The 13,654-nt window shown below is 41.8% G+C and overlaps 1 protein-coding gene across 6 annotated transcripts in view; it reads right to left on the reverse strand.

Moving 5' to 3' along the window:
* Window positions 1–931: 931 nt before the first annotated feature.
* syt7a (synaptotagmin VIIa) overlaps window positions 932–13,654 on the reverse strand; it is a 98,626-nt gene continuing 85,903 nt past the window's right edge. For 5 of the 6 annotated variants that reach the window (XM_034085119.2, XM_034085115.2, XM_034085118.2 and 2 more), the window contains 2 exons: window positions 12,871–13,070; window positions 932–10,502 (listed from right to left, as the gene is read on the reverse strand). In XM_034085119.2, coding sequence (XP_033941010.1) covers window positions 10,398–10,502; window positions 12,871–13,070 — 305 coding nt within the window. In that variant the 3' untranslated portion in view covers window positions 932–10,397. The remainder of the gene's footprint in view (window positions 10,503–12,870; window positions 13,071–13,654) is intronic. The other variant, XR_004552307.2, reaches the window with a different exon arrangement.

Below are 13,654 nucleotides of genomic sequence, written 5' to 3' on the forward strand. Positions count from 1 at the left end.
CATTTAGATACCCCTGTTCACATTTTGCTGTCAGGCTGTTTTTTTATTTCTGGTCTTGAAACCTGACTTCCAATTAGGGTAAGAGTTATAAATCATATTTTAAACGTACACAAAATAAGTATGTGTCCAAGTTGACTCATTTAACCCCTTTAACAATTGTCCAACATATAAAATATTTCAAAAATCCAAAGATATTGAGTTTATTTATCAGTAAAATAAAAACATGTTTCATGACAAAAAGAGAGCATATACTGTAGTCACAATTAGGAGCTTGAAAGTCTACAGTCAGGCTAGAACCTCTGTGAGTACTTGGCAATGATTTGTTTTCTCATCATACCTATAATATCACAATGACTATATCTGCCTCAATTTAGCAGTGTGTTGGCACCAAATGTATCATTAGAGGATCACCCAAATTATATGAATCTATCCCCTCGAGACCTTGGATATCTTGAATTACAATTTTCGTGGCAATTTATCGGGTTGTAGTCAAGGCGTCAAATACCAACCTCATGGTGGTACTGAAGAAGAATTCAGAGGATCACTTAAGTCAGTAAGACTTCTGAGGACCATGAAACCATGAAAGGAAATCTATGAAATGTAGAGAACCTACAGAGTACAGTAGTTCAGGTGCATTCCCACCCCTAAATTCACTCTGCCACTTTAACATGAAAAAGGCTCGAGTCCCTCTCGATAACCAGTGTTTGGTTTTTGACAACTGTAGAAACATACGACGGACCAGGAAAATGACTTGCTCCTTTTAAGATGTGAAGCTTTCATTCTAAGATAAATAACAAAACAATTCGTAGTTCTATGAGATTAAACACAAATAAAAACATATTTATTATATTCCTTATCTGCCAATAAATCCCCCTGAACACCGGTCCTTTAAAGAAAGACCATTTTTCAAAGAAAGACAATTGAATCTCTGTACAGTTCTTTTGTAAAAATGATTCTTTAATATGGAACAAAATCAGAGCTCAGCTCCATGGCTCCGTCCACCCAACACACTCTGTAACACTGATGGGTGGAGGAGAACGAGAAAATCAACCAGTAAGATCACAGTCCGCTCGGCCAAAAAACAGGAGAGGCTAAAAAAACATGGAACGCAAAACCAAAGTGCTACTGGGTTTGACCTCGAGACGCCCTTGCTCCCTTCCCCCCTGACCCAGGATGTGACCACAGGGACGCGCCTCTCTGCCGCCCCCCAGGGCTCTGCCACCTCCTCACCCACCTCACCCACTTCTTCCCCCATGAGGTTGGTGTGAAGGAGGGTAACGGAGGAGCAGAGAGGCGAGTGTGCTGGTCTTTATGCTGAGCGTGCCATCAGCTCTCAGAGGGACGTGAACACAGACAAGACGTCTTGGTTATTATCATGGCTCCAGCGGAAATGTCTGCAGCTCAGTCCCTCTGCTGTTTTTACTCCCCCAGCTTACATGGTAATCTAATCGTCTTTAAAATGTTGCTCACTTGAGATTTAGATGGAATGTTTGAAGTTGTTGAGGAAATGAGACGAGGTAGGAGGGAGAGGACGTCTGCGGAGGCCGCCCAGTAAGAACCCGTTACTATCCTAACACAGGGACATCAACAAAAGTACTACACAGATATGTACAGAGCAACCAAGCAACACATCGGAATACTTAGTAATAAATCTGGTGTGAGAAAGGGAAGGTAATAATAATCCACTACGAATACACATATCCCACTACTTTTTTTTGTGTGTAGTTGGTCCAATCTTTATGGCTATTCTCTTTCTCTTGCTACAAACGGGGCGGCACTGAAGCCACCACAACATAGATTTGAGCATCAGGGCTGTGCTTGACATCTGATTATGGCTGCTTTGTGTTTCTGCGTGCTGAGCTGGCAGCTGCCCTTCTCCTCGGGGATGGTGAAGAGAGGTGGATAAAAGTACAACTCCGTGAAGAGAAGCAGAAACATGAACAGGGATGAGGATGCTCTTTTTTGTGCTAAATCATTCTCTGGTCCACAGAGTGCTGTAGGAAAAACTAGGTAATGTGCAGTGTGACGGGGGAGAGATGCTAATGGACAAAGAATCACAAATAGATGAGGAAGCATGGATTACTGGGAAATGAGACTCTGGTGGCGTTTGCATTACAAGCTGAATGGGAGAGTAAATGAGAAATTGAGCAGAGGAAGACGAAATCTATACGTGTAGAACGAAGCGTAATGAGGAAGACGAGTGGAAACGAGGCGACACGGAGAGAAGAGAAAGGGCATCTGCCAGCTTCAGCCAACAGTCATCCTGCACCTTAACACACACTGCGTCACATGACACTACACAACTACATCAGAGAGAGGGGTGGGGAGGCACTGCACAGAGAGCACTATACTACCATGGATGGACACACACCCGCACACACACACATACACACACACACACACATACATACATACACACACTACTGCACAGGGTCCCAGTCTGCGTTCCACTGCACTCTCCTGGCTGCCAGAACCTTGCTGTGTCTTGTTAAGAAAAAAACAACAAACAAACCAATTAACAAACAAATGGAGGAAAAGAAGAAACAACACACACTTTGGATCCCACTGGCAATAATAAAAAAACAAAAACAGAAACGAAACCTAGGATATAGAAAGCATTTTCTCAATGACTGGCTTTTGAACAGCTCTACGCTTTTTCTTTTAGTCTACCAAGTATATACTATTAACCTTACCAGGCAGCTAAAATCTATACAGTACTGTCATTTTTCATATATTTATAGATATTTATACACTATACAAAGTTGGCAAAAATACATAAATGAATACATTAAATCAGATTGTACACATCACAATTGTGTGTTTTAAGTTAGAGCACTCTTTGTTGAAGAGGTGGGCTATGGCAAGTGGAGAAAGGAGTTGAAGAAACAGGAGTGTTACCCTCGACATCCCTCAAAATTCAAAAGAGTGACCATCAGACTGGGTAAGTAATATTTCAGTGTATGGCATTAGGACTCGATAAGTGTATTGCTTATTACCTACCTGATTAAAATGTCCACATTATGGCAGGAGTTAGAGTATGCTCTAACGGAATCACAATTATTATTATTATTTACAACCAGCGAGGAAAGAAAAAACAAACATCTTCAGAAGAATTAAAGGATTCATATTCTGAATGTATTCGCAGTGGATCGATAAGCGACAGATAGTGTGTGTACGTGTGTGTGTGTGTGTGTGTGTGTGTGTGTGTGTGTGTGTGTGTGTGTGTGTGTGTGTGTGTGTGTGTGTGTGTGTGTGTGTGTGTGTGTGTGTGTGTGTGTGTGTGTGTGTTTGTTTTCTGACTCCTCGTGGGACTCCCTCAAAAGGATGGTATTACAGATGAAGGCAGGACTGTATTCTATGTCCTTCCTGCAGGCAGCTGCTGGGAGTATCTGCTGTATCATATCATGTCTGTGGCGGAGACAGTCCTAAAAGTAACCAAACTGATAAGCTCTGTCCCTGTAAACCCCATAAACCCAGCCAGATACACAAGGCTGTGGCATATGGAAAATAGGGGAGTAGGCGTACAGACACCTGCAGGGACTGTTATTAAAAATAACTGGACTACAGCCCTGTGCATTTTCTTATTTGGATGCAGCAGAGGGCCGGACATATGTCTGTTGAGAAGGCAGAGGGCAGATTTTTGGAGAAATCAATCTTACTCTACCTCACAAAACCCCTCATTTCAATATGTCTGCTATATGGGGTTCATAGCACTAGTCCTGGATTTTTCTTGCTGGAGTTTGAAAGTTCATACAAATATCTGATAAAAGAGGAGACGAGCATATAATGTGGCAAGTTCATGGCAGTGCGTTGAGTTTTCCCCCAGAATAGGAAGCTGAATCACAAGCAAATTGTCTTTCCAGGGTCGGAGTATGACAAACATCCTCTCACTTGGAAATCTCCCACCTCCTTACATGCCCATCCCCATGTATGGCCTTCAGCAGAGCAATACTGATGCAAATTCAACGAGGAAGGCATCATCAGTGTCAGTGCAGGGCCAATCCTGTCTAACACAATGGCATTACAGTAAATCCCCAAGCCTATAAGCAGACGGGGTGAGATGTGATGCCAAGCGACCGGCCAGACTGTCTCCACAGGGAGGTGTCTTCTTACACAGCCAAAGACCGCTTCAAATTTATAGTAGAAGTACAACAATGTGTCACGCCGTGAGTAAGACAGGCTACAATTTGCGCCACATATCTCTCAGTCCACTTCCTGATAATGTGTCGGGGGGGTAAAGGTATGTGGCAGTGTTGCTACAGCGGGATGTGTTGGGTATCACTCCTTCCCTTTGTTTCTCTTGCCTCAACCTCACGACACCTCCAACAAAAATACAGCGGACATCAAAAGCCCTTATTCAAGAAGGGCAGGTATAATCAGCTTCAGCATCATCAACATCACCACTGTTATTCATCAATATCATTGTTTTCTTCATCATTTTAAGTGACAAAAGAAAACTCAACAAATATTAATTTTCACCAACGATATTTACATAAAGGTTCCAAAAACAGAAGGATTTTCTTATCACATTTTTATAAAGAAATAAACCCAACACAAGAACACCAAGCACATACACATACATACACACTGACCGACAGTCAAATGTGAACAGAAAGAAAAATATATTATTACTCGTTATTGTTTTTCATATTCATTTTGTTACCATTCAAATAATGCTTACTTGAACCCTGATTGGGAGAAGTCACATTGGTTTTCACCAGATGCTTAAAACAATTGAAAGGGTGAGTTAGGGGAGGTGAGGTCTGTCTGCGCAGGGTGAGACCCGAACACGGAATGACCGCACAATGACACATGTGACCCAGAAGACTTTAGGGCTGACTCAGCTGTCATATGATTCAGCAGAATAAAACGTCAGCTGCAGTCCCTCCAGTATGAGATAAGTACAGCCTGATTCTAATGCAGACACACACAAAGTTCTCGAAGACATAAAGCACAGTTTCCTTTAAATAAATATTGCACACACCACAGCAAAGCATGCAGGCACCTTTCCAATAGAGTGAGTCATTGACAATCATCTTATGAAAGCCATATCCATCAATGGAAATCTAATGCCGCAGAATCACGAGGGTGGGAGTATGGCAAGGACAAACAATATCACTCGCTTCATTTAGAAGATCTTATATTTTAAGCTAAATGCTAGTCAGTAGAAATAAAAAAAATACTTTAAGTAAAGCATCAAAATATATTTAAGGTACACATAGTAAAGTAGTCAATATGCCGAAGGGCCCATTTCAGAAAAATAATAATTTGATATCACTGTATTTGAACTATTAATGCATCTATCACTGTAATGTTGCAGCTGGCGAAGATGAAGCTAATTCTAACTACTTTTTACACTGATGGTTATCTTAACCTATAATAATATATCATAATGTATAAGTCATACTTTGCATTAATTATCTTAATCTGCGAGGTAGCTAACTTAAAATATAATTATCAAATATATGAAGTAGAGTACAAGTCCTTCAAAACTGTACGCACAGTGTTACTTCCCACGACTGCACAATGGCAATGCTAATGTGCTAATATTAACCAGTATAATGTTTACTATGGCTGTGACAAATGGACTTTTCCTAAAGTAAAAGCAACCTTCAGATTGACCACCTTATAAAGAGAAATCAAAGCACCTTGGTTAAAATGTAATTGAACTCAAGAGTCGGTTTGATGAGCCTTAATTCTGTGGCAGAGTTGTGGACAGTGTCAGTCTTCTTGAATGAAACCTCAGCAATCAAACGGTAATTATCCACACCTTCACCGACCAATGACCTGCCAGAGGATGAATCACTGATGAAAAAAAAGCGAGGCTGAACACAAGGTCGTTGCTGGCAGTGCTGGTGCCAAAAGAAACGCAGCTCCTTAAAAGTTGTTGAGACAGGTGGCGGTATAATAAAACTGGGATTTTTAAATTACTTTCTCCTCTGTACTGTTCGGCTCTGAGCTTACCATCCATTTTAATGGTGTTGCTTTTTGACTGCTGGCGCTGAGAGAATAAAAGGCTTGAGACTCCTGGTTATTTTAAGGAAAGTGAAACTTTCTGGATACCCTGTGATAAATCATATGCCACAGTGTTCCTCTTCTTAGGAAAGTAGAGGCTATGGTACTGTACTGACACATTTGAGAGTTTTTTCAGTCAGTTTCAGATTAAAAAGTTAACTTTGTGACAACGAGGATTAATTGTCACTTGATATCTTTTATTTAAATTAATAAGAATACATGATGGATTAGAATTACCATAGGTAGAGTTTACGACTTTCTTCTTTAACAGTTCAAAAAATATACTTCACTGTTTTACCAGCCCAATACTTGCTGGCTTGTCCTAATTTGATTTTGTACTGATGACATGTTTTAAAGGTCAGCTAAGTAAAAGTGAATGACATTTTAGTATGTTTCCACCTTCAACAAATATGCAGTTAATGTAAAAGGGAGGGGTTTAATCCTCATCTAAATATTGGGTTTCAATAAGGTCAGAATAAATCTGTAACATTTAAATAATAATTACTATATTGCGATACAAAATATCTTTCCATTGATATTATTTTCACATTTACTTATAGCAGTGGGGTCTTTGGTAACCCAACAAATGATTAAGGTCAATAACTTCTTGTGTTTGCCAAACTGTCACTCCTACAGTAATTACTTAAATGCATTCCACTTAACTTTTGAAAATAAAAAATGACCATGGAATGAATTTGCATTTAAGAGCTCTGTAATGCAACAGCACTCAGTACTTTTCTAAAAGCTTCCAGCCTCCAGTGCACCTTTGAGGATCAGTAACAGCGCACTATGCCTCATGTTACTTAAAATAAAGCCATATCTCCCAGTTTACAGGGTCACTGATGACCAAGCGTTGCAAACCCTCGTAGCATAGCAATTTATCTCTCCTTGAGCTACTTGTAATCATAGTGAAAGGAAATGGCAGCGGTATTGTGTCGACTCATCACCTGCACATTCAAACCACGTTCAGTTTTCACAGCTTTACACAGCGATTGCTTCCTGATTATTTTCTTCATTTTGAGTGACACATCTTCATCCCCATCCATCATCTTCATGCCTGCTAATGGAAATGCTTCATAGTTAGTTTTTATTCTTAGCGAGTATTAACTCTGCAAATAGTGAGTCCCTAATGTCCAAGAAAGCAGATATTACTGCGTTCTGACTAACAAATAGGAAGGTAATGTGCTCTGAGACTGCAGGCAGAGGCTGTCAAAACAGTGGGCTCTGCTCCAGGGCTGGCCAATTGTTCTGAAGGGTGCTGGACTGGATCAGTGCAGCACCGAGGCTCACACCAAAGACACTGCCCAGAACACACTCGTGGCAAACAGTGCACTGCCAACACCGGCCTATAGAGACGCTGGATGAGGACTAGCCTGGTGCAGATAAGACTACAATAACATCTCTCTGGTGGTGATCAGGTTCTCATAATCGTAAATCAAAACAAGCAAAAAAGCATTAGATACTATCAAGGGACTGCATGCAAGAGGGAATACAATGTACTGCAGGGCCCAAAGTATATAGGTATCATTTTAATGGGGCCAGTTGAAAGTAACTTCAAACGCTGCATTAACAGAAGCAGGGATGCTTCAACTAAAAACAAACAGCTGATTTATTTGCTCGGTGAGTCAGTCAAACATGACAGAAGGTGGATGCTCATTTAGACAGAAAAACCAGGCTGCTACAGAAAAACACAAATCCTGACAGGATTATGCTTCACAAGTCTTTATGAATGTGAACACACACACTGTTGGAATAGAGAGAGTACACTAAGAAAGAGTAGACGTCTGTGTGAGCAGCTCTTAATGGCTGACAGTATTCATGGTGCTGCTCTGTGACTGTTTTATTTACATTACAGGAATATCGAGCTGAGCTGAATGTGCGTGACAAGCAGGGCATCTACCAGTACACTCTCCTCTGTGGTGCTTTCAAGCACTCAGGGAAAAGATAATGTCTAATCTGCTTCCACTGTATCTCGCGGCGGCAGATCAGAACATCATCTAATATCACACGAGCTGTCTGGGTCATTCGCAGTGTCTGTGAGTGGCAACACAAACTCAGAGAAAGGCATGACGTCTTTTTTATCTTTCCGCAGTAAAGCATGAATCCACATCTGCCTTGCTGTTTCCAGACATGCACCCGTTGGGGTGACAGGGCCTTCGCAGCAGCCTCCCCCACACTCTGTAACTCCCTCCCAAGCCACGCCAGATCCGCCAACACTCCCACATCCTTCAAACAATCCCTCAAAACTCACCTTTTCACTCTTGCCTTTAACTCCTAATCAACTAACCCCCTGTCCTTATTCCTCCTAGCTTAGCACTTTCTACTTTTGTTGTTATTTTGTTTCACTTGCTTGTAAGCGCTTTGAGCACCAGGAAAAGCGCTTTATAAATGTAATGTATTATTATTATTATTAGTTGTTCAGCATCATGGACTCACATAGGAGCATCAAGACTCTTCGCTAGAGCTCTGACAGCGCTCGCTGTGATCAACACTTTGTCTAATAGCACTGTTGTGGTGGCCAGCCTGCGCGTGACAAGCAGACACGCGTGACCTCTCTATCCTCGCCTGACAATCAGACACTAGCGGCCCGACACCAGGAGTCTGGCAGCTGACGTACACAAACTTGCACATATATTTGTACTCAAGAGTACTGAGTACTCTACTGAGGAAAACGGGGAACAAAAGAGGAGCATGAGAGCCCTACATCACTCCTCTGTGTCCTTCACTTCATCTCCAAACCCTGAAATTACACAGAAGACGTCTCCTCTCCCCAACTGCTGCTCACCCTTTCAGATACTCCTCCCTTAATTTTCACCAGAACTGTAATCATCATCAAAACTGTCGTTATCATTATTATTGTTATAACATTTTCAAAAAGTGCAGATAGAACTTCCCTGTGCCCTCGTTCTGAAGGCTGGGCAGTAAAGTAGGATGGGGGAAACAATGGCAGTAAGAAGAGCAAGAAGAGCGCAAGATGAGAAAGAGAAAAGAGAAGAAGATTTCTGCCAAGTCTGAGTCGTGTTGCTCCCGTGAACAAACACACACATACACATAGCAAGAGGCACACATTAACCCAGCACACCTTCAGTCATGGAGATAGACCTCCAACAGCACATGACCACAAAACAGGACAAAGGTCATAGCATTAATAAACAGACGGAAGTGTGCACAAAACCAAATGCATGTGCACAAACAGCGCAAACTTGTTGCTTCTGTTTTCATCTTAAAATTGGAAGAAGATTTGAAATTGGTTTCCTTTGCCGTGAAAAATGACATCATGGTATCATGTGGGATTTCTTTTTGTTTGGGTCTTTTTCATCTTCTTTTTTCTCTCTCCGTCTCAGGGCTTTTTGTCTGGAAAAATCAGGAGCGATCCATTTCACACGTTTATTGTGTTCCTGCTTTCCCAGTTTTGGAAAGTCCAGTTTTTTTTTTCTTTTTAATCTCTATTTTTGTTGGAGCTACAGCACAGCACCCACAGCACACAGACGACAAGGAGGGGTGGGGGTCCAGAAAGGCTGGATACACTAATATTGTGCCAGAGGAAGAGAAAGAGGAAACCATAAGGATACAATGAGATGAAGAAGAGCATAGAGAGGGGGAAAAGAGGGAGAGAAGAGAAAGCAGTATCAACAATTTCATCTCGAGTTTAGCAGGTTTCATCACAAACCGAGTATTGATTGCTTTCCATGACTTCAGCTGAACATTAAAACCACTTTAGAGTAAAAGGAGGAAGGCTGAAATGGACAGGATATAGTACAATTGAGACAGATGACAAGGCGTCTAATGATGAGAAAAGAGGGATGGGAAACAACAGATAGCATACGTTACATTAATCATGGGTATAGGGGGAGTTCTGCCAATCTATTCCTAATATATTAATATGTACATGTACATAATGTACATACTGTATAGTATTGTTTACCTGGAATAGTCATACAATAGGATTATATGAGATTAGATCGTTACTTAAGATGCTGTGATCCCACGGGACTGGCACCTTAAATGGGTCGAGGGTTGCAGTGCAGTTCAGAACCAAGGGGTCGACAAAGAAACTGAATATCGGACCTCCACAGGCAAAGTGCATAAGGACAGACAGACATACAGACAGTCAGAAACAGGGGGACCATTGGCAAAGTCGTGAGACACAGAAACTAAGACACAGCTGGATGAAGAGGAGGGAATAGGAGAAGTTAGAAGAGTGGGAGAGGAATAGAGATTTTGAAAGAAAAAGAGTTTAAAGGTTTAAGAGAGCAGATGGCTAATTGTACCCGTGTTTCGCAGCCTGGCAGCAAGTCAGTCTTGTGCATAAGGACAGGTGGGAGGAGGGGGGGGGGGAGTGGGAGACGGAGAGGGGCCATGGACGAAGCTGGGCGGTGCGATCAGGCCTTGAGAGCGTGCCACTGGGCGACGTTAGTACGCGGCCGAGCGAGCATGTCTTTCCAGTGCTTCACTTCCCCGGGTCCACTCTTCCACGATAGGTAGATCTGAGAGAGGGGAAGGATGATGAAGTCAACTTAGGAATATAACCCTTTTCAGATATGGAGTGCATATTAAATATGGGAACATTTTAGTGCACATTACTCCTGAAACAAAATACCAGACCAGATTAAAATCAATTAGCTGGATATCTTATTTGATCTTAAACCTCTTATTGTAACAGTTTTGCATAACTTTATTTTATTTTATCTACAAAATATTCTTGCCCAATCAGAACGTTTTAGTTGTTACAACCTGCTGCTTTTAATTGAACTATTCACATCTTCAACTGCACTTTAGCTTTTATCCATGTATTTTTTCTTTTAATGTTTCTTTTATTATCTTTTCTTTTTAATGACTGATTTTAAATGCCATTTTCTTAATGTCTTTCATTTTTTGTAAAGCACTTTGAATTGCCTTTTGTTGAAAGGTGCTATATAAATAAACTTGCCTTGCCTTGTCTTGCCTACAATGGTTTTGTAGGCAAGACCATAATTATGTACAGTATAGGTTTTCGCTTAGTTTATCCCTGTTCTTTGTTTTTGTAATTGACAATTGTCATACATTTGAAAATTGCCCCTCAATGATACCTTGAATATAAAAAAATGTTAAATTAATAAACATCTCTTTATTTTTAGGTAATGGCATTTTGTCATTTAGACATGTCAATTACATTCATTTTGCCCTCAGCCAGACACGGCAGCACCTTAACGGAAAGAGCCACAATGTTTGTGCGATATTTGGCATCAGGTATTTCAGAGGGACTAGTGCTGCGAGCAGGGATGAGTTGAAATGAAAGAAGGAGCGTGGAGTTTTCTCAAGCTGCCTCACATTATGGATTTTGAAACATATTTTAGCCATTGAAACCTCACATCAATTAATCCTTTTTTGTTATTGCTGTAAGGCCCTGGAGTCTCCACTGGTTGCCTGGCAACTGCTAGAGCAAGTCCCTCTGCTTTCAGTCTTTATGCTAAGCTAACCCGAGTCTCCTGGCTGTAGTTTTAACACATCATTGCAAGACATAAGAGTGTCTCCCAGAAAGCTCATGTGTGTGTTTCCTGATGTCAAATAATTACTTTAAAATAGAGAAAGGGTTAGCCTGATGACAAAATGAAAACAGTAAGTTTTGCTAACACGTAAATGTTGTTGTGTAGACCTATAGGTCCAGATTTTTAAACTTTGCTCCAGGAACATTTCTATTCATTGGTCACTTTGGTCAACGCTGGTGAAAAATGTATGTGAGTATAAATAATTAAATTATTAATTACTGGACTGTTAACCTCATCACAATTTGACTGACCTCAGTGGCGACTGCTTACTTTTATAGACATGAGACCATAGACTGTATAAATGGACGTAGTGTCCGTGACGTCACCCATAGGATTCTGCAGAGTTGCTGTGAAGCCCTTAGTAGGCGGAGTCGGCCACTAACGGCTCGACTGTGACGTCAGAGTCTAATCCCGCCTGCTCCAAATAAGGGCAAAGAGGCGGAGCCGAGGCGGGACCAGCTGCCTCCGAACTGGAAGTAGTCGATGATTGCCTTTAAGGGCAGCCGACACAAACGAATGCCGTGCTTCCATGAGCGTCAAATCCCGACGCAGATGGGAATACATTGCAATCAGTTGAAAGCTATTTGCGTCCCTTTATGATGCTGAAGGAGCCTAGGAGCGTCACAATTGGACGCCACGGACACTGACCAAACGTCGCTCCTGGACGCTTAGGGAGTGAGAGTGTGTTGGACAGTGAGGCATGTACGTGTCCATCAAAGTGACCACGCCCTAATTTATGCAAAAACTTTAAGACCTAATATAAATAAAAGGGTCGTGTTAGAAAACAATTCACTCACAGATCCATAATCATGAAGGTGGAATCTAACTATATCGATAATAATATTTATTGCATCCATGGGTAGAAACATGTTTTTTTCTGCTGTAAAGTTGGGCATTTTAACATGTGGGTCCATGGAAATGGCTCCTTTCTGCAGCCAGTCCCTAGCGGCCCATGTATGAACTGCAGTGTGTGGCACTTCCGTATTGGCTTCCCGGCTCTACCCCACAGTTTGCCGCTTGCATGAGACCAACATTTGGCATCACATCTATGTAATAGGAGGGCTCTCTGCCAAGGCCATGCCCTATCATACTGAGAGTGAAAAATAATTTGTGTATCCCTTGTGATTGGGATCCTTTCCAAAATGTAATGGGTTCTTTCTTGGCCCATGCTACAGCCTTACATGAAACAGAGTGTTTCCTTAATTCCTGCAGAACAACAGACAAATACACAAACAAAACGGAAAACAAACTCCTTGGAGTTTAAAAGGAGCTGAAGGAGGATATGCGTAACCAAAGGCAACAACACAAAGAGTAATGTGAAGCGTACCTTTCCGATAACGTCGTTGCGGCTGAGTCTGTCCTTGTCCATGACGGTGATGATGATGGTGGTCTCCCTCAGTACGTGGGCGGCCACTTCAAAGGGGAAGGACTCGTTGAAGATCGGGTTCAGACAGCGCTTCATGGTCACTGTCTTCTTCTTCTCAACACGCTTGTCCTTGTGCATCAGCCACACCTTGACGTATGGATCTGCAATGTAGACGCAGAGCAGTTTACATGATAGCAGGGGCAAACATTTCCATAAAAGGGTCAGGTTTGCAATTAACCTCTTAATTGTTAAAGTCATGGAAGACAGCAGGGAAGCAGATAGCTAGTTTGAGCTCAAGGTCAACTTCTCCCCTGAGCTAGGAAACATGAGGAAGTATTTATGGAAATAGGGCCTGGGATTTGTACTAGGATTCTGGAGCATTATCATATTCTGTAATACTAACAGACACTACAGCAGGAAGCAGTCATTTAAAAAAGATAAATGCCACCGAAAGCACAGGGAGACTTGATACTTTAAGAACTAGAACCAGACTGAGCCGACACAGATTTGGCTTGGAGGCTGAAGATCCTCTTAGATATACAGAAAGAGAGCGAGAGCAGGAAAGATTGAGGGCAAGGGAGAGATGCTTGATTTAATGTCACCTTGCTGCTGCAGCTATCTACGGTTCAACTCGGCTTAGGAGCCAGACGGCAACCGTCTCCAGCACGGACAGGTCAGTAAATGTTTGAACACAGAGATGGAGCTTCCAATGTCATGACAAGGGCTTCAGACGGGTGAGCAAGGG

The sequence above is a fragment of the Pseudochaenichthys georgianus genome, chromosome 6, assembly GCF_902827115.2.
Source record: "Pseudochaenichthys georgianus chromosome 6, fPseGeo1.2, whole genome shotgun sequence".
In the NCBI taxonomy this organism is placed as follows: Eukaryota; Metazoa; Chordata; class Actinopteri; order Perciformes; family Channichthyidae; genus Pseudochaenichthys; species Pseudochaenichthys georgianus.